A 25,386-nucleotide genomic window follows, 5' to 3' on the forward strand; every position below is an offset into this window, starting at 1 on the left:
CCCTCCCCTCCCTTCCCTCTCTGCTCCCCCTCTGCCCCTTCCTCCTCCCTCTTCCCCTCCTCCTCTCTGTCTGTCTCTCCATCTCTCTCTCACACACACTGCGCAGAGGACCAGCAGTCTGCATTTCGGCTCTCAGCCCTCCACTCTCCAGAGGTTGCTGATGTCTGACCCCATCTTCACAGGTTGTCTTTTCATGGAAATGATCAAGTGAGGCTTCATGATTAGCGACTTCCCTGATTACATCCAGATGATGGGTTTTCCAAAAGAAAAAATAAAGTTGAGAGTATTCTCTGCTTATGTACTCAGGTTAGAATTAGAGGTTAAGAACCTAGCATTCTCCAGAGAAATATCCACAAGGAAGTCTTGGCATCTTTAAGTGAAAAGAAATTGAAAATGCAATACAATCCACCTTGCTGTCTCCATGCAGAAATTTATCTTAGTTGTATAAAATAGATGGTTCCTGGGGCGCCTGAGTGGCTCAATCGGTTAAGCGGCCGACTTCAGCTCAGGTCGTGATCTCGCGGTCCGTGAGTTCGAGCCCCGCATCGGGCTCTGTGCTGACAGCTCGGAGCCTGGAGCCTGTTTCGGATTCTGTGTCTCCCTCTCTCTGACCCTCCCCTGTTCATGCTCTGTCTCTCTCTGTCTCAAAAATAATTAAACGTTAAAAAAAAATTAAAAAAAAAATAGATGGTTCCTTAGTTAAAACACTCTAACTTCTAACTAGAAGCCCCTGCATTTAGCCAGCTAGGCTGTGGGCCACGGCGAGAGCTGGGCCCTCTTTTCGGACCCTGTAAATCCAGGACGGTGCTTGAGTGATTGTTTTAATGAAATCCCCAAAGCGACATGATGAGTGGGGGACCCCCTCCTCAGGCATCTTCTGCCCCCAGCTCTCAGGGGCGATTTAAGCAGAGCTGACCCCGGGAGGTGAGGGAGAACGGAGCCTAGGGAGAGTCCTCTCCATCTAATGTCCATTTTTAACGCTGTGATAAGTCCCTGTGTTTGGACTGTCAGCCCAGAGTACGTTTGGAACCCCGTATAAAGGAGCAGGATTATACGCGGTCTGGTTGAAGGGAGTGGAGCACAGCTTCCCCCCAGGACAGCTTCTTTCAAGCTATTTTTTGCTTTTGGAGGCTTGGTTAAATCAATTACAGCATTAGACCAGGCTGCCCAAGTGCCCATACACGTCCTTTGAAAAGTGGGCACGGTCTTCTGCAAGTCACAGATGCCAAGAACACACAGCCATCCCTGAACAAAAGGAAAACGAGGTCAGAAAGGAGGGTTCACAGACCCAGGCCTTTCCAGTTGGTCGTGCTCAAAATGGTGGTTCCAAATGTACCGAGAAACATGAGACCATCCGATGGGGACACTGAAAAGCCAGGGAACGCACTGGTCCTTCAGCCAAAGCCTCGCACAGGCCTCGCTGCCCACGGAGGGGAGGGGCCTCGCCACGGACACCCCTCCCAGCTGCAGTACTGGGTACGTGCCTTCTAAAGCGCTCATTTCTATTTCTAACTCATCCCGTTAGTCTGATGAGCCGAAAACATCAAGGATGGAGCCTTTCAGTCCTGCCACCTCTAAGTGCTAAACCGGGCTTGTGGCAAACAGTGTGGCACCTAGAGGGCCAGACTGCTCCTCTCTTCCCATGAGGCCATTGTGCGGATAGAGCAGGGGCAGGGCTGGGGCAGGGCAGGGGCAGGGGCAGGGGCAAGGCTGAGGTAGGGCATGAGCAGGGCAGGGCTGGAGCAGGGCAGGGCAGAAGGATGAGCAGAGGATAAACCTCCCTGTCCCCGAGCTGGCAGGTGGGTTGGGACAGACACTGCACAGGACTCAGATTCACCAGGAGGACAAGGGAGGGCACCAGGGTGTGCTCATTCCCCAGACTGTCACTTACGCGGCCGAGGGCTCGAGGAGGGGGCTCTGGGACCCCCCCGTCCGCCCCGCAGAGTGAGAACATTGCTCCGGGAAGGACTGAGGGCGTCTGGGGGTTCCCTTAAGCCCTGGTCGGAGCAGGAGTGTTGCTCTGTCTCCACAGCATGGGCCCGAGGAGCCTCTGGTGGGAGGGAGACAGGGCCAGTCCCGGGGCCGCGTCGCAGCCAGGGCCTCTGGGCAGAAGGACCCCAGTGCGGGCAGAGCACAGCCGTGGGGTGCCGCCTGGGGCTGCGCTGTCTCTTTGTTGGATGGTTCCAGGGAAAGTCTCCAGGGCAGTGAAGCTGGTCCCCCTCTGGTGTAGGCGTGGTCTTCTCCCATGGCCCCAGTCTGGGGCTGGCGCTGGGCGTGCGCAAGCAAGCCGGAGAGCGGGCCTGGTGTCCGCAAAGCCTTGCATGACCGGGGACTGTCCCCGGAGCCTCAGCCCCGCCCTGCTCCGTTAGGAACTGGCTGGTTGTGGGAAGATTCGGGCACCCGGAGGTGAGCCCTTCGGCCAAGCCAAGAGGCTGGCGGGCCCCTCCCGAGGGTGGCAGTCGGGGCCCCGGAAGGCTCCAGGTGCCCATCCACTCCCAGGACCCCCGCAGTGGGCGCGAAGGGGGGTCCCTCCCGTCTCCTGCCTGCACTTGCCTTGTGCTCACGTGCCCTCCCCCGCCCCTTGCTGTCCCCCACAGGGTGCGGGCTGCACTGCCCTCGTGGTGGCCGTGGTGGCCCGGAAGTTGGAGCTCACCAAGGCGGAGAAGCACGTGCACAACTTCATGATGGACACTCAGCTCACCAAACGGGTAAAACAGCGCCGTCCGCGACTCGGGGGGACTCTGACCCGCGTGGCAGCGAGCCGCAGGCAAACGGTCCTGCGATGTAGGTCGGGGCACACTCTCCACAGGGGGTCGGGGGAGCCCAGAGCCCGGCCCGCGGCCTCCACACAGGGGCTCCCGTCTCCCAGCGGGTCACGATGCGCGGTGCAGGCACGGTTGACTCTGCGGCACCCGGTGGTGTCGCCCGCGCCCTCTCCCGGCGGCGCCGAACTAACCGCTCAGCACGAGGCAGCGTTTTCGTTCAGGCTCAGATGTTTTCACAGTAGGAAGGGCAGTTGGGTCTTAAAAATGATACTGGAAATGTATCTAAATCCACAAAATCATTAAAGACGATCATCACAGCAGAGCCCACGTTTCTAAGTGTCATCATCCAGCCCCCTTCTGGGGTTTCTGGGCAATCTCCTCACTGGCGGTTAAGGAGGAGGAAAACTGGAGGCGGGAATGGGGAGAGGGGTCGGCCACAGAAGGCCCGCCAGATCGTCAGGCAAGGGGAGGGCCCCGTGGGAGGGACAAGATGGGTCCTTCCCGGACAACCGCCACACAAGCAAGGTGGGAGCCGTTTCCTAACGACAGCTTTTATGGAGAACTCTCTAGAACTCTCTAGAGCTGCAGGCAAGACACAGGTCAGCAAGAGGATGTCTTGTGAGGCTGTCCTGTCCCTGAGCCGAGAGGGCATCAGAGCCTGCGCTGGGGACCTGGCCGCTGTGGCAGGCCTTCCCCAGGACCCTGTGATGACAGCCACAGCAGTGAAAGTGTGAGGGACCCAGCCGGCCACTGGACGGCCAGTGCTGGGGGGGCCGCGGGAGCACACGAGGGTGCTGAGGCGTCTGCATGCTCAGCAGAACTACTGATGGGGTTTGACTGTTTGGTCTTTGATTACATGTATCGGATTCTTCAAAGAGCCTCCACAGGTGTGGAAAGGAACGGGTCCGGGCAAATAGCCTAGCGTTGACATGCGGATGGTTGAACGTGGCACAGCATGGCCCAGACTGTCCACTGCACAAGAGAAAACACAGTTTACCTTCAAGACGGCAGCGCTGAGGGCCGTTCCCGGTGGGTTTCTGAGTGGGTTTCCCAGATGCCAGCCCCAGCACGTGCACACAAGGCCCGGCTGGGTGCTGACTGAGCAGGTCACCTAAGCCACTGGAGCACCTGGCCACAGGCGCCCTGGCGGCTCCCCTACGAACGATCCGGTGCGCGAGAGAGGGGCAGCACAGCCGGCCTCGAACCCTTCTCAGGAGCTGCTTCCTTACCGTCTCGTCTCCTCTGGTCTGCTCCGTGCTCCTTGTCTCAGGCTACTCAGAGGGCCAGCACCTTCATACGGCGGGAAAATAAACGACCGTCCTGCGGTCTGAGTGTGCGAGCGCAGACTGTGGTGGCCAGCTTCCTCCCTTCCAAGACGCTCCGTAAATCCTCCTCGAGGCCACTTACTTTTTGAAGAGTAGGGCTGAAAACCAAATCAACAAGTATTTGTGGCTCGCTTCTCTGAGAACACTTAAGTCCGTTGAAATGTCCCTTGAACGTCTAATCTCTTCCCAGAGAAGCAAACACAGCGAAGGGGCCCCTCTTTCAGAGCGAGGATTTTCAAAGCTGGAGGCACCAGGCCTTCCGGAGGCTCTTCTCCAAACCTCGCTTGGCAGGAAGGTGCCGGTGCGCTTGGCCAGCCCTGGCCTCTGCTCACCTTGACCCACTTTCGGAGAGCCCAGCTCCCCTCCTCTGACACCTGCCTGAGCCTCAGAGCAAGACGCAGAGGTGGGAGGAGCCAATGGCAGCACGGGGTAGGAACCCAGTTTCTGGTTTGCCTGAATCCATGGCTGTTCAGTCATTTGTATAACTTGTCAACTCTGGTGGCAATGTCTTCCTGCATTTAGTGCAGTCAGACCTTCTCGGGGCGCCTGGGTGGCTCAGTCAGTTAAGTGTCCGACTTCGGCTCAGGTCATGATTTCGTGGTTTGTGGGTTCGGGCCCCGCATCAGGCTCTGTGTTGACGGCTCAGAGCCTGGAGCCTGCTTCGGATTCTGTGTCTTCCTTCTCTCTGCCCCTCCCCTGCTCGCACTCTGTCTCTCTCTCTCTCAAAAATAAATATTTTAAAAAGTCAAAGGGAAACAAAAGCAAAAATGAACTCCTGGGACCTTATCAAAATAAAAAGCTTCTGCACAGCGAAGGAAACAATCAGCAAAACTAAAAGGCAACTGACAGAATGGGAGAAGATATCTGCAAACGACATATAAGATAAAGGGTTAGAATCCAAAATCTATAAAGAACTTATCAAACTCAACACCTGAAAAACAAATAATCCAGTGAAGAAATGGGCAAAAGACATGAATAGACTTCTCCAAAGAAGACATCCAGATGGCCAACCGACACATGAAAAAATGCTCAACATCACTCGTCATCAGGGAAACACAAATCAAAACCACAATGAGATACCACCTTACACCTGTCAGAATGGCTCACATTAACAACTCAGGCAACAACAGATGTTGGTGAGGGTGTGGACTGCTGGTGGGAATGCAAACTGGTGCAGCCACTCTGGAAAACAGCATGGAGGTTCCTCAAAAAACTAAAACTAGAACTACCCCACGACCCAGCAATTGCACTGCCAGGCATTTCTCCACGGGATACAGGTGGGCTGTTTCGAAGGGACACATGCACCCCCATGTTTACAGCAGCACTGTCGACAACAGCCAAAGGACGGAAAGAGCCCAAATGTCCATCGATGGATGAGTGGATAAAGAAGATGTGGTCTATATACACAATGGAGTATTACTCGGCGATCAAAAAGAATGAAATCTTGCCGTTTGCAGCTACGTGGATGGAACTGGAGGCTATTATTAGTGAAATTAGCTAAGTGAAATTAGAGAAAGACAAAAATCATAGGACTTCACTCATAGGAGGACTTTAAGAGCCAAAACAGAGGAACATAAGGGAAGGGAAACAAATATAAAAACAGGGAGGGGGACAAAACAGAAGAGACTCTTAAATACGGAGAACAAACTGAGGGTTACGGGAGGGCTTGGGGAAGGGGGGTGGGCTAAATGGGGGAGGGGCACTAAGGAATCTACTCCTGAAATCACCGTTGCACCATATGCTAACTAACTTGGATGTAAATTAAAAACAAAAAAATCAGACCTGCCCACAGCGACCTTGCTGCAGGAGCCCTCGGCTGCCAGACAATATACGTGTGATGCACACAGAGACACGCAAAAGATACCAGATGCCCAGCTTTCCTCCTACTCAGTGCTACGAGTCCCCGTCTCTCTGTTCCGTGCGACTGAACATACCTGTCATCAGTCACCCGTGGGCCACCACCCTCCGTGCTCCGGGGACACCACAGTGGGTAACAGGCGGTCCCCGCCCACCCTCAAAGAGCACCTCTGCTCATTGGGCACATTCCCTGGGGACACACGGCTTGAGGAGCACCGTGGGCAGGAGGCGTCCTGTCTGCACGTCGGACTGTCCACGTCGGACCACGGCGTGTGCCACTGGCTGAGGACTGTGTCTCCCTGCCCTTGCTGTGACAGATAATTTGTCTAAATACATTTCCCCACGAAGTCGACGAGTAAGATCAAAACCAAGCCCTTATCTTTCCTGGGCTAGTTCCTTCTCCTGACCACCCTGGTCTCCAGGCCTGGAAACTTAGCAGTGTCTCTGCCTCTCTGCCCTGGACCCCACAGGGCTTCCCGAGCCTGGATTCCATCTGGCCACGGCTGTCCCCGCACACTGGCCCCCGGGCACCCCACGCACCACGCTCAGAACTGGCACAGGTCCTTGCTGCCCTCCCTGCTTCGTGAACCTTCTGGCTCCGGGCTTCCTGCGCTGTGTGGGTCCCCTTAGGCTCCAAGACTCAGCTCTGAACATATCACCCCCACCCCCGCTCAAAACCCTGAGTAACCCCGGTATCTACTGATCGGTGCTAAAGAAAACTCTTTGTTCATTATGAGCATATGTAAAAGTTTTATCACAATCCTGCTGGAAAAACCTTTTTCTTCCAGCAGGTTAATTCAAAAGTTTACTCATAACAGGTCTTAATCTCTTAAAACCTTACCAAGTAATCAATTGACCAGTTATGAGAATACTAACCCTCCCCAGAAAGGGCCTGTGGATTACCTGCAGCTTGCAGGGCCTTAACTAGGGCTGCAGGCCATAACCCGTGGGCTTCTCAGAGCAGTCAGTTACCGGCCACCTGGCACGGCGGTTAGGGCCCAGGCCTGCGGGAGAGAAAGCCCGTGTGCCTGCACCCAGGCCGAGCGCCACGCTGAAGTCCCTGTGGAATTAAGCACCATCCACCACCCTGGCACTCGGACCAAGGAGCTTCAGACTAACTTGGAACCACAGGACCACCCGCCCCCCGCTCCTGCCAGCCGAGGGGCCGAGCCGAGCCGCCTTCCCAGCACTGAGGCTGGCCCCTGGGTGCGGACCGTGAAGCCTGGCAAGGACTCGGGGCAGGACTGGGCGGGTGGACAGAGGAAAGGAAGCCGGCGGGGAGGCTGTGGGGGTGAGGGCGAGGGAGGGGAGGGGGTTGGCAGGTGGGGAGGGCGAGACCCTCTCCTCCAGTGCTGACAGAGGCCTTCGACAAGTGCCTGAAGACGGGGCCGACCCGTGATGTCCTCTGTTCATCTAAATCCAACCTGGGCAGCTCCTCGAACGCGTCTGCCAGGCCTGCCCTGTTTCCTCTCCCGTCCCCTCTCCAGCCTCAGGTGGACCACCCTCCCCACCGGGGACCATTCCGGCAGCTAATGGGCTGGCGATTCCTTCCCTGGAGGGTCACTGGGGGCTCCCCGAGGCTGCTGGAGGCACGGGGGCCAGGAAAGGTGCCTGTCCGAGGCTGTCCCCTTGTCCTCCTGCAGCTGACAACCCTCTGAGGGGCTGAGCGGCAGGCAGCCCGGGTATTGGTGGGGGGTGGGGGGTGCGGGGAGCAAGCCCCTGGCCCAGGTGATGCAGCCAAGAGCTCAGGGAACAGACAAGTGTGTTTGGTGACGTTTCCTTGGGTTGGGGGTGGAGGTGGGGGCGGGGAGGGAGCTCACATTCAGTGGGTGGACAGTGGGTGGGCAGAGGCAGAGCCACTGTGCGTTGAAGGGCCCTGTGGCCCGGTGGCTCCCCGTGTGCTGGACACAGACCCACAGCACCGCCGTCACCCTCTGAGCGCTGCCCCGTGTGCCCCTCGAGGGCAGGACCCCGGTGTCCTCGCCGCCAGGACAGGCGCTCATCGCATGTTGTGTGAAGGACACTCGGCAGCACGGCCAAAGAGCACACGGTAACTCCAGGCACCGGCGAGGCTTTCCTGAGGGTGAAGGAAACCGTGTAAACACGAGGTGCTTAGCACAGAGCCTGGCACACAGTGAGCTGGGTAAACATCAGCTGTGCTACTCTCTGCGAGACCTTCCTGGCCCAGGGCCCGGTGGCCTCAGAGCCGCCCCTGAAGCTCATAGGTCACCGAGTCCGTCCTCTGGGGTAGACCGCGTGTGGCCTCCCAGCCAGCTTGTGTGTTCGTCCGTTTGGAGCCAGCCTGCCGCGTGCGGGCAGGCCTCCGCTACCCAGCCCTGGGCCCCTGATGGCGGCCGACCTTGCCCGGTCCTCCTCGGGTCCCTGACCCTTCCCGCCCCCACCCCCAGCCCCAGCCCCAGGCGACCTTCCGGCCCTCCTGGCGGCCCTGCCCGCCAGGAGAGCTCAGAGGGTCCCCGGTCCCCCCTTCCCAGCAGCGCAGCGGACCCCAGGAGGGGCACACGACCTCGACCGCTCACACCCCGGTGGCGTCGGCAGTGCTCAACCGGGTGACCGGGGGGGCCCTGGTCGAGTAGCATTGACCGTCAGCCTGGGAGGGCGCGGTGCGGCTAAGAGCCCGGTTCTCCTTTCGCAGATATCGAGGCGCTTAGCTTTGTGCCAGGCTTTTTGCTGGCAGTTAATTTCAGGGCCGGCACCAAGGCTTACATTTCACGTCCCCTTCCCGAGTGCACCGGGGGCCCCTGCTCACACGGCGTGACCGCGTGCTCGGCTGCCCGGGCGGTGCTGTGCTTGTCCGGCCGAGACCTGGGCTGAAGTGAGGCGCGGGCCTGACCCCCTGCTCTGTTATGTGGCTTAAGCGAGGGCCCCGAGGAGTAGAAACAATACAATAAAGGTGCAAAGGCTTTTCCAATCCCGTGATCCTGGAAAACGGGAACTAGGGTTGTCTGTGTGGAGACGAAGTCTGGTCCGGTCTTTTCCTCAGACCACGTGGAACCTCACGTCCTCCTCGGGCCTGGCTGTGCCGCCAGCCGGCCGTGTGACTCCAGCCCTCACGCCCTGTGTCCCACGCCGCGTCCTGGGGTCTGGGCAAGCTGACGGTAACTATCATCTGTGCGTGTAGAGTCTGGCGACACTTCAATCTGGGACGACTCAGTTTAGCACCCATGACTCCGTGGTGTTGGGCTGTGTCTCTTCCTTCGTCTGTCGCACGGGGGTCGCACTAGCCCCCGCCGATGACTTGGTGCGCGAGGCGCTCGGACCTGGGCCCGACACCCCGTCCACACCACCATAGCCGCCTCCTTGGGGCCTCACAACAGCCTCAGCGTAAGGACTGATGTTTCCCACCTGCGAGGTGATTAAGCATCTTCTCCTAAACGCCCCGGAACTTCGGGAACGAGGATGAGCCCGCAGCCTTTCCGGTCTCACCCGTCCGCTCCACTTCAATGCCGACACACGTGTCGAGGGCCCGCGGCGGTGTTCCGGGGCTCGGCCGGCCCCCCACGGGGGACAGGGTGCAGCCTGGCTCGGCCGATCGTCCTAAACGCAGGGCGAGGGTTTTTCTCCTGTTTGGCCGTGGGGCCTCCCTCGGAGGCTAAGCGCCCGGGCAAACCGGAGGGTGCACGTGTCTGATGGGCCTCCCCCCGCGCAAGTCGCGGGGGTGCGCCTTCTGCCTTGTCCAGGGGACTCCGGGCTCCCCCCCGCCGCTCACCTGGGCGCCCGCCGGTGTGAGCTCCTGCTCACCAACACCTGCTTCCTCTCGGGGAAGGAAGGTGCCAGAAGCAGGCAATTAAGCCACTTAAAACCATTTTCCCAGTGGATTTTTACCGAACAAAAAAGCAGTGTTTATGTCACTTAGACATTTCTGAGAAGACTTAGCTGTTCTTTTAAAAACATCCCTTCAGCACCAATGAAAAATAGGCTCCAGCCTCGGTCATAAATTTTCCCAACAGACGCACACAGAAGTTCTCAGCCTGCAGAACAGTGCCTCCCGGGCCCTCGCACACGCCTCGGCGTCTTGACAGCATCCCGTCCGGGACGGCCGTCCGAAGAAGCGGGCCCGGGCGCTCCGCTTCCCCCAGAGTCCCTCTGGCCGGGGGCTCCATGTGCACCGGGCCGGCTCCCGCGGCTCCCGGAAACGGGGGCGGCCCCTCCAGACTCCGCTTGGCTCGCGCTCCGTGCGGGAGTGTCCCTTGCTCGCCACTAATTGCTGAAGACGTCTGTGTTTGGATTAACACCTCGTCCCCTGCCCTCTGGATGTCACTGACGCGTCCCTGCTCAGTCGGGAGCCGGGCAGATCGGCGCTTTCCACGTCGACAGCCGACGGCGTGGAGCGCCGAGCGCCCCCCCGAAGGAGCCAGCCTTGGCCGAGACGCGGTGCGGTCCTCACGCCCGAACGTCTTCGCCGATTTTCAGACGCCGCCTTGAGATCGTTTCAGCCTCACGCCGGCTGCGCTTACGTGCAGAACCGCCGTCTAAACGCCTTTGGCCGTTTGGGAAAGAACGCGGTGGACTTTGCCGGGGCCCCTGGTTCCGTTTGCGGGAAAGACGTTGCCTCTCCTCCGAGGGCCTTTCAGAATCGCCCGCCGTTAAGAAACCCGCTTGCTCTCGGAATCCCAGAGAGGTGCCGGGTGCCCCAGACGGAGGTCCCAGGCAGAGCCGGGAGCGGTGGCCCGCGTGTCTCTGCCCACGGGGGCCCCCGGGGCCGCCCGGCCCGGGGCGGGGGGGGGCTGCAGCCTGACTAAATGTAGCACCGGGAGCAGCGGTCGAGAGGCGGCCTGAAGTAATCGAGAGACAAGAAACGCCCTCGACCGCAGGCTCGTCCGCTGTGTCCGAGACAGGAGTGGCAGGAGGTGAACCGGCACCCTCTCCGTCAGGGCGCGCGAGTCGCTGAAGGCGAGGGGTCTTTGCAGAGCCGGGTCCCCAGAGGCGGCCAAAGTAGCAAACAGACGACGTGAACCTCGGAAGACTAACCCGACCGCCTGCCTTGTCGGTTTTTCCTCAGATCAAGAACGCCGCGGCCAACGTCCTTCGGGAAACGTGGCTGATCTACAAGCACACGAAGCTGCTGAAGAAGATCGACCACGCCAAGGTCCGGAAGCACCAGAGAAAGTTCCTGCAAGCGATCCACCAGTGAGTGTGTGCCGGGACCCCCTGACCGGGAAGCACGGGGCAGACCCGCGCGGTCCCCGCTCCGCACGCCCGGGGGGCGCCTGTCACGTCCGCAGCCCCCAAGCACCAGGCCGGGCGCTGCGGAAGGGGAAGGAGGGGGAGGCTCCACGGGCGCGCACCTCACACGGACACGCGCTCACGCACACTCAGTCACTCGCACACACACACCTGCACCTCCGAGACCCGCACATCACGCGCTCACGCACACTCGCACAGTCACTCGCACACACACACCTGCACCTCCGCGGACCCGCACATCACGCGGACACACACACACACTCACAGTCACACGCACATCACACACACTCGCACGCACACACCTGCACCTCCGCGGACCCGCACACCACGCGACACACACACTCACACTTTCACACACATCACACACACACCTGCACCTCCGCGGACCCCCACATCACGCGGACACACACACTCACACACACACACCAGCACCTCCGCGGACCCGCACATCACGTGGACACACACACTCGCACACACTCACACACACACACCTGCACCTCCACGGACCCACACATCACGCGGACACACACACACACACCTGCACCTCCGCAGACCCACACATCACACGGACACACACACTCACACTCACTCTCACACACACTCGCACACTCACTCGCACACACACACCTGCACCTCCACGGACCCGCACACCACGCGAACACACACACACCACACACACACACACACACTCACACACACACCTGCACCTCCACGGACCCGCACATCACGCGGACACACACACTCACACACACACCTGCACTTCCGCAGACCCGCACATCACACGGACACACACACACACACAGTCACACGCACATCACACACACTAGTACACACACACCTACACCTCCATGGACCCCCACATCACGCGGACACACACACTCTCACACATGCTCACACTCGCACACTCACTCTCTCACTCTCACACACACACCTGTGCCTCCACGGACCCCCACATCACGCAGGCACACACACTCACACACAGTCACACGCACATCACACACACTCGCACACACACCTGCACCTCCGCGGACCCCATCACACGCTCACACACACACACTCTCACACGCATACCTGCACCTCCACAGACTCGCACATCACGCGACACACACACTCACACACACACACATCACACACACTCGCACACACTCACACACACCCCTGCACCTCCGCGGACCCGCACATCACGCAGACACACACACTCTCACACACATCACACACACATCACACACACTCGCACACACTCACACACACACCTGCACCTCCGCAGACCTGCACATCACACGGACACACACAGTCACACGCACATCACACACGCACACACACACCTCCACCTCCACGGACCCCCACATCACGTGGACACACACACACACACACACACACACACTCACTCACTGTCACATACCTGCACCTCCACGGACCCCCACATCACGCGGACACACACACTCACACACACACCTGCACCTCCGCGGACCCGCACATCACACGACACACACACTCACAGTCGCACGCACACAGTCACATGCACATCACACACACTTGCACACACACACCTGCACCTCCACGGACCCCCACATCACGTGGACACACACACTCACTCTCACACACATCACACACACACACACACACACACACACACACCTGCACCTCCACGGACCCGCACATCACACGGACACACACTCACACACACATCACACACACACTCGCACACACACACCTGCACCTCCGCGGACCCCCACATCACGCGGACACACACACTCACTCTCACATCACAGACACACACACACACACACACACCTGCACCTCCGCGGACCCCCACATCACACGGACACACACACACAGACACACTCACACACACATCACACACACTCGCACACACACACCTGCACCTCCGCAGACCCCCACATCACGCGCTCACATACACACACACACACACACACAGTCACACACACACGGTCACACTCACACACCTGCACCTCCGCGGATGCCCACAGAGAGGTACTTTAAACACAGTGGAGGAGCAGGGGTGAAGCCTTTCGCTCTCACTGGAGGCTGGGGGTGGGGGTGGGGGGTGGGGGCGGGGGGGGGCAGAGATGACCTGAGAGTGGCCGGGGGGTGGAAGCCACCGAGGGCCAGCGTGCACGGAGACCAGACCTTGCTTTCTCGGGGACCTGAGCAGCCGCGACTCTGGTCAGTTGTCACCCGTGCTCGAGGTCCCCACGCCGGGTCCAGAACGAGGGGGACGGGCGTGGACGTGGGGGCCGCACGGGGAGCTCGGTGCCGCGCGCGCTCGGAGAGCACGGCTGTCGGTGACTCTTTCCCGCAGACTGAGGAGCGTCAAGATGGAGCAGAGGAAGCTTAGCGACCAGGCCAACACCCTGGTGGACCTCTCCAAGGTGAGTGGCGGGACGTGGCGGGACGTGGGGACGCCCTCTCCGAGGTGACGCGCCGCCAGAGTTCCCGGGTGCGGCCGTGAGGACCCGGCCGGGAGCCGGCCGCTCGGTGCTCGGGGACGGCACGGGACCGGACCGCAGATGACGTCCGCGTGTCTGTCAGCTGCACGGCCAGGGCCCAGGGCGACGCACACCGACGGGACGCCCGAGACGCCGGTGGCCACGCGCCAGGTCACACGGCTACGACCGGGAATTCGTTTTCCTGCCTCCTCGAATCCCCCCAGACCAGCCTTTCTGGCCCCAGACGGGGGGCGAGGGGGTCTCTTTATTTCTCAAGAGGCGGACCGCTCACGACAAGCATGAAGCTGCCGGGGACCCGCCCAGCGCCACGCGGGAAGGGCCCGACAGCGTCACCCAAGAGGTCCTCCCGCGAGCAGCAAGGTCTCCGGCCCCACCCGTCGCCTGGCAGACACAGTGGCGGATAACCCCCTGGGAACAGCAGACCAGCCGACCTTCACGCCCGCGCTGGTTGAAGGCCGCCCGCCGCGTCTCCGGGAGCCGGGCCCAGGGAGGGGCAGGCCCGGGGAGGGAAGCCCCTCGGGGAGCTAAACCGTCAGTGACGGAACGAGTTACCTGGAAGGACCGGTGTGCGGGGAGGGGCTGAGGGAGGCCTCGGCAGGGCTGCGTGGGGCAGGGGTGAGGCTGGGAGAGAGGGGCTCTGGCTCCCCCCTCCCCCCCCCCCCCCAGGAGACCCACCCCGGGCCCCGGCAGCAGCAGCCAGTCACCGGAGCCGGGGGCACCGTAGCGCCGCGTCCTCTCAGCTGGCCGCCTTCCCACCCCTGCCCTCTGGTCCCCTCGAGATGAAGAAAAGGGGCACGTGGCCTCGGGACGTGATGGGCTGGCTGCCGGAGGACCTGGGTCTTTGTTCGTTGGCTTTGCTTTCTTCAATCAACGCGTGCAGATAATTCCTAACGTCTGAGGCTCAAGCGATCAGATGAGATGCTGTCTGTGCGGATGCTTCGTGAACTGTCGGCGGGGTTTGCAGAAGGCCGTTCTCATTCTGTCGCAGAGGGGAGGCCGAGACTCAAAGGAGGCTCATCGGGCCCTGCAGGCAAATGAACGTGACGGAAACAGCGTGCATCTCCAGGAGGTTCTGGATTGTTCATTGGTGACGTCCCGTCTCCTCTGGGGGCTCCCGGGCTGGGCTGCCTTCGTCCCGCCTCTGCACCGGCTCCTCCGGGGACCCTCAGCGTCCCCTTCCCCATCGCCTCTCCGGCCCTCAGACTTGACCACCTGCCATTACTCTGCTTTTCCCTTGGTCCCCGCCCCCGTGGCCCAGGCACCAGGGTCTCTGCGTCTTGCTGGCCTAACTTGGAGTTTGAGACGAATGAGATCAGGACGTTACTGGCAGATGACCAAGGGCCACATCGCCTGGGGGCAACCGCCAACCTGGCCCTCGGCCACGGCCACCATGGGGACTGGGAGCCACAGGGGCCGAGGGCTCTTGTGGCTCTCACTCCCAAGCCTGGTGTCACTTGTTCTGTTTTGTTTGTTTTTTTAATTTTTTAAGTTTATTTATTTTGAGAGAGAGAGAGAGAGAGTGTGTGTGTGTGAGAGAGCAGGGGAGGGGCAGAGGGAGGGAGGGGCAGAGAGAGAATCCCAAGCAGACTCCTCACTGTCAGCGCAGAGCCCGACGTGGGGCTCCAGCTCCCAAAACTGAGATCATGACCTGAGCCGAGATCAAGAGTGAAACACTTAACCGACAGAGCCATCCAGACGCCCCTGTCACTTGTTAATTTACTAAGAAATGTCGCTGTCTCATAGAGGAGTGTGTGACAGGCCCACTCAGGAAGCCACATTATGATCAGAAAGTGGCCTGATGAGGGAGATGTCGGGACGTCGGGGCATGACCGTGGGGCATGACCGTGGCTCGGGCTGGGGGCCACGTGGTTCGGGTGCAATGATGGGCTGGACTGGAGAGGGTAGGCGGGCCGGGTGGGACTTTGTGCTGGGGCGGCAGCACCCAGGTCTGTGGTCAGGCAGCTGGAGGGCGCGGTGGGGCTCCTGGGGGACACGGGGTCTCTGGCACACGCCTGACGCAGGAGGGAAAGGGTTGTCCGGCCTGAGCCCCGTTTGTTAGCTCTGCTCTGACCGTCTTACGACTTCCCTCTGAGGAGCAAGCTTATTTGATGGCTCTTGAGTTTCACTTGATTTTCAGCTCCCTGGGGGCTCCCCTCTTTGCCCCTGTTCCCACGGCCTCCTTCGGGGTTCGTTCACAGGCAGCCCCGGGCTGGAGCCCTCGCGGTCTTCTTCCCTTGCTTCCACTCAGGTCTCGGTGGTAAACGCTGAGGAAACTTCTAGGTACGCGGGGATAATCTGCTGTGAACTGTGTCCCCCACCACGTGCCCCGGACATCCACCCCCCACCCCGTCCACGACTGTTCGTGGAGCTTCTCCCACGTGCCAGGGTCTGTTTTAGGCCCTTGAGACACATCAGGGAGCCCACCAAGGAAGGGTCCCTGCCCTGAAGGAGTCCCCCTCCCAGTGGGTGACACAGTGGGTGACGCAGACAAGGACAGACACTCAGGGGTAAGAAGTGGGCTAGCGCCACAGAAGGTGGTACGAAAGGGGACGGGAGCAGGTGGGCAGGACCTGGAGCGGGCGTGGGGCGGGGCTGCGCCGCGAAGCGGGCGCGGGACACAGGGCAGGTCGACGGGCTCCGGGAGACGGCAGTGAGGCGGGAGGCTTCCTGGGGGGGCCCGATCGCGAGTAAAGGAGACAGGACAGGACGGAGGCGGACTTTGAACCGTGGCAGACGGACAAAGGCCTCAGCCGGCCCTTGGGGGTGGGAGGGGGGGCCGGACGAGGCGGCACCCCTCCCCACTGCCCGGGCAGGGGAGGGGCTGCGACCCCATGAGGAACTCCGCGTGGCCGCGGGCCACCCGGGGAGGGGTTAGGTCCCTCACCGACACCCACCACTCTGCGGGCCGCGGTGCTGGGAGCAGCCGGGGGCCAAGGTGCCGGGGCCACGTGCAGTTATTATTAACTCCTGCTCGATAAGGAGCCCACCGTTCAGAGGGGCCCAGGGCCTGCCGCCCGGCTGCAGACGCTTGCTTGGACCGCGGCCCCGCCCACTGCCCTGTCTTTGACCGTCAGGCTCCCGCAGCCTCTGAGCGGAGCCGTCGGGTCAGCGAGGGCCCGAAGACGGTCCGGAGACTCCCCGCTCTGAGAAACAGTAGCTCTTTCCCCATTAAACGCATTTCCTAACGGGCCGTCGCCGTTCCCACGCGGCGCGTCGGTACTCGGCGCGCCCGCACCTCCAGGTCCCCGGAAGGTAAGCCCTTGTCCGTGGTCGGCCGGACCGGACGCGCTGGTGCGGGCGTTGCCCCCGCGCCACCTGGGAGCGTTGGTTCTGCCGCAGCCCCGGGGCCGGCCGACCCGTGCCGACCCGTGCCCGTCTCTCCGTCCAGATGCAGAACGTCATGTACGACCTGATCACGGAGCTCAACGACCGCAGCGAAGACCTGGAGAAGCAGATCGCCAGCCTGGAGTCCAAGCTGGAGCACCTGGCGGCCGGCTTCAGCTCCCTGCCCCTCCTCATCGCCGACGCGCTCCGCCAGCAGCAGCAGCTCCTGTCTGCCCTCGCCGAGGCCCGGGTGGGCGCGGCGGGCACCCCGCACACGCCCCCGCCCTCCGACAGCCCCCTCGGGGTCAGCTCCGCCTCCTTCCCGACCCCGTACACGAGCTCCAGCAGCTGCTAAATGAACGCCCGCTCCGGAAGCGGAACCCATAGGTCTTAAGATGCAAATCGACTCTGTCCTGGTCACTGCGCCATCAAGGAACGATCGGACCAGGGAGCGCAAAGAAGAGAGACCGGCTAATTAAGTAGCTCCCGTTCGTTCGGCGTGCTTGGTTGGATACGCCTCGAAACCGGAAATCTAATCTCTGTTTAGGTGCCTCCACTTGGGAGCGGGAAGACGGGGGGACAGGAAGCGGTGGCGCAGAACAGAAATCCACGCGCGATCTCCGGTCTCGCGCGGGAGCGGGGGTGGGGGGGGGGCAGACAGGTGCACGGAAGGGGCCAACGGGGAAGGAGCCCAGAGGAGGGTCCCCCGGGGGCGGTGTCAGGCTTGGGCGTGGGCTCCTCACCGGGTTCCTGGGCACACCCCTCTCCTTGCCTCTGGATGACACCGGCCAAAACAGGCGCTGTCTCCTCTCATGCCGGAGTCATAAAACCCAATTTAGACCAAAAAAAAAAAGTAAAAAGCCAGATTTTCCATCCAATATTAATACCCATATAAACCTGTGTGTTTGCACATCTGTGCACGCACACACCCCACATTCAACCCAGGTCTTTTCTCGTTTGAACTTGACCCACTAGAAAGGGACCCGGTACCTTACTGTGCACACAGTAGGCGCTCTGTAATGCACGTGGAGTTGGCTTGAATCTGAATGTGGGTGCTTTCAGCTCAGGGGGTTTGCTAGTGTCGGGCATATCCTGAGCTTCCCTAAAGACGCAGGCTAGAGAGGGCACCTCCCCCTGGGGGCGCACCCCGCTTGCTTGGCTAGAGATGAACGCCCAGCCAGACTTGTTGGCATTCCGGAGGGATGAGCAGTCTTCTAGAAATAACAGCCCCACAGAGTTTCCTCCGTATATCTGAGCCAGCCGTGTTCCCATGGAGCACGTGAGGGCAGGGCACGGGGTCCCTGCACGTGGGCGCACGCACGCGCCAGCAGGTGCAGCCCAGTGACACCTGAGTGAGGACCAGCACGTCCGGGGCTTTGCTCAGCTGCGTTCACGCAGCTGCAGGGCTCCAGCCCCAGGTGTTAGGAGCGCAAAGGGGCCCAAGTCCCTACCTGGGGGCCACCGAGCTGGAAGAAGTGGAGGGGGGGGCCGTGGTCCCTTCTACCTGGCCTGAGACCGCCTCAAAGCGAAAGATTCCGAGAATAACGGGACCCTCAGGGAGCCCTGTGGGCCGGGACAGATGACGCGGGCTTGTCAGCAGCCTGTTCTGCGCCACGGTGATCTTGGTGCGAAAACTACTCGAATGTGTCTCAAACTCCAAGAAACTTGAGAAGCGTGAAGACCCAGTGTCGTGACAGGCGCTGGGAGGCGAGGCGCGTGGACGCGGTCCCTTACTACTCTGTGTCTGGCCACCACCCGTGTGCTGTGACGCAGCCGTCACGTGCCCCGTCACCGCTCCCGTCGTGAGGTCCTCGACTTCGGCTGCGGGGCGGCGAACGACACCGTTCGCGGTATCCCGTCTGTTCAGGGAAGGGTGTCATTTGCAAACGGTCGGCCTCCCTTTGCGCAGGACATTGTCACGTCTCTGACGTCCTGACATCAACTGGGCCGGGCCTTCTAGGGACAAGGGAGTCACTAGATGGCAGGAGGCGGGTGACCCTGGAACCGGGCAAGATCGGGCGTCTTGCTAACCTTCCCCTTTTCTCTCTTTCTGTTGCTGCCATTTTCCCTAAGCGGGCTTGTTCTCCTCGTGGTAACCAGAGAACACGTCCGTTGGGTGTTTTGCGTATCACACCCGCCGCCCCTGCTGTTGGCTCTTTCTTTTTCTACTTGTTCTTTTAACTGTCAGTCATCTGACAGATCACCCTCCTTTTTCGTGTCCCAAGAATGGTGCTCCTGTTCTCAGTGGCAGTGCAGCCGAGCATATAAACGGATGTGGAGGCAGATGAGATAACCATGCGGTTTCTTTACGGCGTTAATTCCACTCACAAGGCGGAGACCGCGTCCGGCACGCTGCGCCCTCCAGCCCCGGTCGCGGACCGACGGTCCCCGCCCGTTACCTCCTGCTCGCCCTTTCCATTCCGCTGTGACCCATGACGTGTGTGGGCACGTTCCCGCTCACAGGGGGTTAGTCTTAATTTCAGATAAATGGCACGCAAGATTCCACTGCCACCCCCCTGCACAGGCCACCGTTGAGCCATTGAGGTCTGCGGGTAATTCTTCAACCCCTCACTGACGCGGTGCGCCGAAATGAACGCCGAAGACCAAGCTGGCGACACTGGTAAAGAGGGGCTGGAGTCTTCTCCGGAAGCGGAGGCCACCGGCCCCCCGGAAACCCGGGGGCGTCTGCGGCAGGACTCGAGCTCACGGCAGTGCAGTAGCTGTGTGGAGTTTTCTTCCTCGGCACCGTGCCCAGTCTTCAAAGTGATCCAGCCTTTGCCAATCTTGTGACCGTAAACGGGAGGGCACGTCCCTGACGGAGCCCCTCAGCTTCATGTGGGGAAGTCATCCGCTCTCCTGCGAGTGCAATCGACCTTGATGACCTCAGTATTGATCATCCAAAGTGTAGTCCCCCCCCCCCCCGGTTTCCTCCCCGTAGCCTGCCTTGTGGCTAATCCCGCTGTGCCTCAGCGTCACAGACAGATGGGGACCAGGTAGCGGGTGATTGCTGTGCCTTCTCGTTCCCTCGTTCCGAGTCTGGTGGCGGTGGAGATTTAATTGTCTGCTGGAGAATCGGCTGTGTGAACTAACGTAAAACTCTCACTCACAATGACCTCACTCTAATGCTGAACTGAGTTCTGCCCACTCGCGGAAGGCCGACCCAATGGCAGAGCCCTCCTATACCTTTTCTGATAACTCAGTGCCAGATAAGATACCTACGAGTCCCTAAAATATCCAGACACTTGAATTAAAACTCCAGAGCCACCCCCCCCGTCACTTAAGCCATATTGTAGCCTCATGTGCTGTAAAGTCAGGGATGGACTGTGATACTCTAAGACCGCTGGTCTCTGTGGAATTTCGGGACGTGGCGTCAGTTGGCAAATTCAACCAGACTCGGGGCTCGCTCCTCCTTAGACTGAAGTCCCAATAAAAACCTGCCCCTTTTGGATCGAAGGCCACGACATCAATAAATTGTCATAAAGTGTCTGAACTGCTCTTACCATCCTCACGACGTGCAACGTCATGACGTGATATCTCTAAAAATGCTTAACGCCACTCGAGAGAACGAGGGGGGTGAGGCCCTGGGTCGTGGCTACCTTCCAGCCTCAGCGGGTGCCGGGCGCGTAGCGGCGACTTCATAAATTAGGCACAGAGGACGCCCTCGCCAGCCAGTCTCGAGTGAGCCAGGACAGCTGCCGCTTAAAGGCCAAGAAGGAACAGCGTTGAAGAAATAATGATTCTGATACATTTGAGGAATCCCCCCTCAGAGTTCCAGTGATTTCCACGTGGATGAAGGAGAGGAACAGGAAGAAAGCTAGAGATACAGAATCAGAGTAATGAAGTTCCAATGCTGGACCCGTGCCTTTGGCCAATTAATGTCACCACCTCACACCTCGGTTTCTCTGTGCTTAAAGGGAAGCCGATAGGTAGCTCCCCTAAGTACAAAGTACTCCGTAGATTTTACGACAGAGTCGCGCTGGCCTTCAACAGCAGCCACGCCGGGTCCCGTCGAGCCCACGCTTGGGAGTTGCGTGTGAATGTGCACGAGAGTCACCAGAAAGCAATGAGGACACCTCACCTGGGAAGGGAAATCAGCAGGAGGGACCCGGGACTGCCACACGGGCCCCGGCTCCTCCCCCACCCAGGACCAGTGTTTCACCCCAGACCACAGGCGTCGCAGCCAAGATTCCGGGAAGTCCTTGCACCACCCGTAAGTTACTGCTTTAAATCCCGGCGTGCGTCCCCACTCCCGGGCACTCATCCCGCTTCCCCAACAGTGGCTCCGAAGCGGAGTCAGGCTGGCTGGTGGCCATGATGCCGCCCCAGGAACTCGACGACACTGCCCCCGCACCTCACGCGGCCGTCCGGTGGCCTCCAGCGTGGCGGCCGGCGCAGTGATGCCCTAGACATCGTCCCTTCCTTCTCTGCTGCCACCAAAGGAAACCCCGAGTGAGATTGGGGCCATCGATGGCGCCGGGCGAGGGCGTCCCAGGGGCCCGGCTGGACCGCCAGCCCCCGGCCGGCTAGTAGAGGCGAGTGTGCTTCGCCTGGGCTGCACGGGTGGAAGTTAACGTTAAGTTCCCGTCAGACGGCTGACACGTAGGGTTTTTGCCGAGATAGGTGGAAACGGCACTCCGCTCAGGGCAGTGTGAGCGCACACAGGGAGGAGAGGCGCTGTGCCTATCCCTGGAAACGCCCCGCATGGGCTGGAGTCCTTCTGAACAAAACCGTCCTCGAAGCTCCAACGTCTGACCTCCACGCCCAGGTGCCAACTGTCGAGTGACGGTTGTTTACGTGCCTGAGAAGCGCATTCTGGAAGCCGCATTTGGGCCGGACCGTGTGTTGAAACTAAAGAAGTGTCGTGACCAATCAAGCTGATGGAGGAAAAGCACAAAATTTAACACCAACCCGTAGTTAGGATCCCAAAGAAATGCTGAATTATAGCCAAAAAAAAAAAAAAAAAAAAAAAAAAAAATCAGTGACAAATCCAGTATGACTGTGACGGGAGCAGCCGTGTTCCCAGAGGAAGGACAGCCTCCGGCCGTGTCGAACAGTCCCAGCCAGGACCCAGCCACCTTCGTCAGAGGTTTTAATGGCGCCACTACTCACTCCGGTCCCAGACTCCGCGTTGTGCAGCGAACAGAAGAGGAGACGAGAGAGCGGCAGGATTTAGCGGAGGGAACACGTTCGTGGCCGACTTAGAAAGCGGAGCGTTTGTGTTCAGAATCACGTGACCTTCAGTATGAATTTGCATCTTGCCTCTGTACTGCTTGCTATTTTTTAATGATAGGAGAAAGCATAAGTTTATTTTAAATATGAAATATATTGCTATATTATAAAATATATTGTAACTTTCAATTCACATTTTGTATCAAACTAGTCCTTGGCGGCCTGCGCGTCGCCCGCTCTCCCAACACCTGTTTCTGAGTGCACATCACTGTTAACGACCCCTGCCGACCCAGACCCACAGAGCCGTCACAGTCTGATTCTCCAAGACCTGCCCACTGGAGACAAAAGAACCCTGTTCCAAGCTTAGAGGAAAAATTCTACCCTAAATTCTATCAAGCCATTGCAGATGAGATTTTAAAAGCCATGACCCCCCTGGTAGCTGTGCCCGGCCAGTTCGAAAAATGCTCAGGTTCTTTCTGTGTAAACGCAAAGACCCTGCTACATAAATACGTAAACGATAGGGGTCTCAAACTCGGCCACCCGGCTTTGCCTTCAGGGACGTCAGAATCGGGTCCAGGAAGAGTCCTGTGCTCCTGTGACACAAGGCTGGAAATCTAGGCGCTGTGAGCTTATCTGTGTCAGCGTCAGACCAGACCTGGAGCTTCACTTCCGCAGGTGCAGTGAGACCCAGTGAGACCCAGTGAGGCCCAGTGAGGCCCAGTGAGGCCCAGTGAGACCCAGTGAGGCCCAGTGAGGCCCAGTGAGGCCCAGTGAGACCCAGCGTGCAGGCGCGAGCCCCTGGAGGAAGCAGGGGCTCCCCGTGTTTACCCCCACACGGGGCTTGGCCCAGAGGGAGGGAGGAAGCAGTGAACGGCTGGACCCAGCAGAGCCGGGCTCCCTTCCTGCCAGTGTAGCTGAGAGGAAGGGAGCCTCAACCGACTCTGTCTTCACTGGCAGAATTGGGGGAAATTCTCTCCTTACGCAACTCACGAATTCCGCGCCCCGCCCCCCCCCCCCCCCCCCCCACCGTCTGAATAGCTGAGACACATGTAGAATTTCTCACTTCCCTCCTCTGAATGACGGAGGGACTATTTCCAGATGAAAACAGGATGTGTTTGGTTACAGAACAAAGGTTTTCTAGAATCCGTGGGCCTCCCCCCAGGAGGCCCCTCTCTCGTTTTCCTCACTTCGGGCTAACACCGCACAGGTGCGAAGCGAGGAGCCCCAGGACCCCCGAGACCGTGTCTCCTTTCTCCCCAGACCGGAAGTTCTCGCAGACTTGCTCAGAGTGCAGGGCAACAGGCTTTCTCTGGGGCAGGGTGGGGCCCTCTCAAGCTCGCATGTAGAAGGCGCAGGCGTCAGTGACTCGGGCCGTCTGAAAGAGAAGTCTCCAAAGCCAGCTTCAGGCTGCTCGCGCTTTGTCTTTAGTGAAGGAAACTCTCCCGGTGTCCGCGCTGCCCTCCGTTACGCGTGAGGCTGGGCTCCGTCAGACTGCAGGACGCCTGTGTTTAGCACTGGGTAAAGGAAATTAGTTCTCAATTTTACAATTAACCGATGAATGTGCTGGTGGTAATTGATCTGTCCCTCACTGCTTTTCTGCTGCTAAACAGAACTGTCTTTTTTGGCTGTTTCTTCCAGAGCCTCTCAGACTAAGACTTTTACGTTCATAGAGAGCAGGTGCATTCTTGTTTACCCCTCAAAGTTACTCTTCGGTCTAGAGCAAGAAAACCAAATGCAAACTCTCGATTTGGGGAGAGCAGACCTTGCCAGGAATTCGGGTTTGTGGCTGGATGCACAGTGTGGCCCACAGACGCACCAGCAGCCCCTGGGAACTTAGAAATGCAGACTCTCGCCCCCCCCCCCACACTTAATGAAACTTGGCGTTTTCACAAGATCCCCAAGTGGTCCGTGTGCACGTTAAGCGGTAGCTGGAGAATTAAACCATTTGTTCTTTGACCCTCCTTTACAGAATCACCCGATGAGGTCAAGTCCCGTACGATCACGAGGACAAAAACAGTTCCACTCGAGGTCATGTAACGTGTACAAAACGGGCGGTCTTCTCCCAGTCTAATTCCTCTAAAACTTGCTTTGTAGCCTAGAGCCACCGCGAGGCCCCTTCCGGGTTTCTGGTTTTAGCCTGTGCCAGCGGGGCCGGCGGGAGGGTGGCCCGGCCCTGCTCAGGCGGGACAGAGCGAGAGAGCTGTGTGACTTCTGCGACGCCCATCAGTGGGCGCTCGCCTCCCCCGAGAGAACTAGCAAGGGGAGTTGGTTTAATCGCCTAGAGACACTCCCGGTCTCTCAGTCATGACACCCACCGGAGACACTCCGAGGTGAGCAACGGAAAACGAGACTTGCGATGTGGGCGCCACAAATCGATATGTACCCAGAAACGGTCGTGTTCTGAATTAATGGCTTTAACCTGTTCATTGTAAAAAGTGCCTTGGACTTCGATCTCAAGAGGTCAGTATAAATATGTGTGTGTGTGACGTATGTAGGCAAATATTTACATATTTATACACACATAGGTGCACACAGGCACCTGCACATTCACATACAATATACATAGACACGCATAAGCGCTTCATAATATGTTCTATTGCTCTTTGCAGCCCCATTTATTCTGTCTGGTCCTATGTTATTTGTTTAGTGACACCTTTACATAGAGAGGTTCTATTCAGGACATTGATGTATTTTTTTTGTTTTTTACTTTTTATTAAAAAGGTAAAGGATATTAAAAAAAAAAAAAAAAAAGTCAAGTGCCTGAAGGTGTTGAATGGAGCCGTGGTCAGTTTTCTCAGGTCACCGAAGAGGAAAGCCATCTTTCCCTTGGAAAATATTTTTCTGTTCTGGTGACTCTTGTTTTCCCTCGGTGGGAGTGCGTACATGCCGGCAGTTACAGAGATTCGGTAATTTTGTGACGGTCCACTCTGTGGTCTCTGAAGCCAGTGCCCCCTTTTCTTCACACGTCCGCATCGGAAGGGGTCCACGCGTGCCGTGCCCGGCTCGGGCGACGGGCAGACGAAACTGCAGGAGACAGGGTTGAGGTCAGTTCCAAACACTGCGTCCTTTCAGGGCCACACAGGAGCACAAGTGGGGAGTTCCGTCCCGAACGAGGCGGGAACCCGTCCCGGAAGGCCGGCAGAGGGGCCCCGGGGAACTTTCTAGGATCCCGTGCCCTGCCTTTCTACAACAAAACAGCCACCTGGATGGATCAGCTTCTCTACCTTAGCCACAGGTCTTGTCTTTCCACAGGGTGGCAGCTTGTGAGGG

At 59.1% G+C, this 25,386-nt stretch overlaps 1 protein-coding gene across 2 annotated transcripts in view; it reads left to right on the forward strand.

Moving 5' to 3' along the window:
- Window positions 1–17,807, forward strand: part of KCNN3 (potassium calcium-activated channel subfamily N member 3) — a 117,013-nt gene extending 99,206 nt beyond the window's left edge. For both annotated transcript variants that reach the window (XM_060644760.3, XM_060644761.3), the window contains 4 exons: window positions 2,598–2,708; window positions 10,968–11,095; window positions 13,476–13,545; window positions 17,012–17,807. In XM_060644760.3, the coding sequence (XP_060500743.2) occupies window positions 2,598–2,708; window positions 10,968–11,095; window positions 13,476–13,545; window positions 17,012–17,302 (600 nt within the window). In that variant the 3' untranslated portion in view covers window positions 17,303–17,807. The remainder of the gene's footprint in view (window positions 1–2,597; window positions 2,709–10,967; window positions 11,096–13,475; window positions 13,546–17,011) is intronic.
- Window positions 17,808–25,386: the final 7,579 nt, after the last annotated feature.

Source organism: Panthera onca, chromosome F1 (genome assembly GCF_046562875.1).
Source record: "Panthera onca isolate mPanOnc1 chromosome F1, mPanOnc1 haplotype 2, whole genome shotgun sequence".
NCBI classification, from domain to species: domain Eukaryota; kingdom Metazoa; phylum Chordata; class Mammalia; order Carnivora; family Felidae; genus Panthera; species Panthera onca.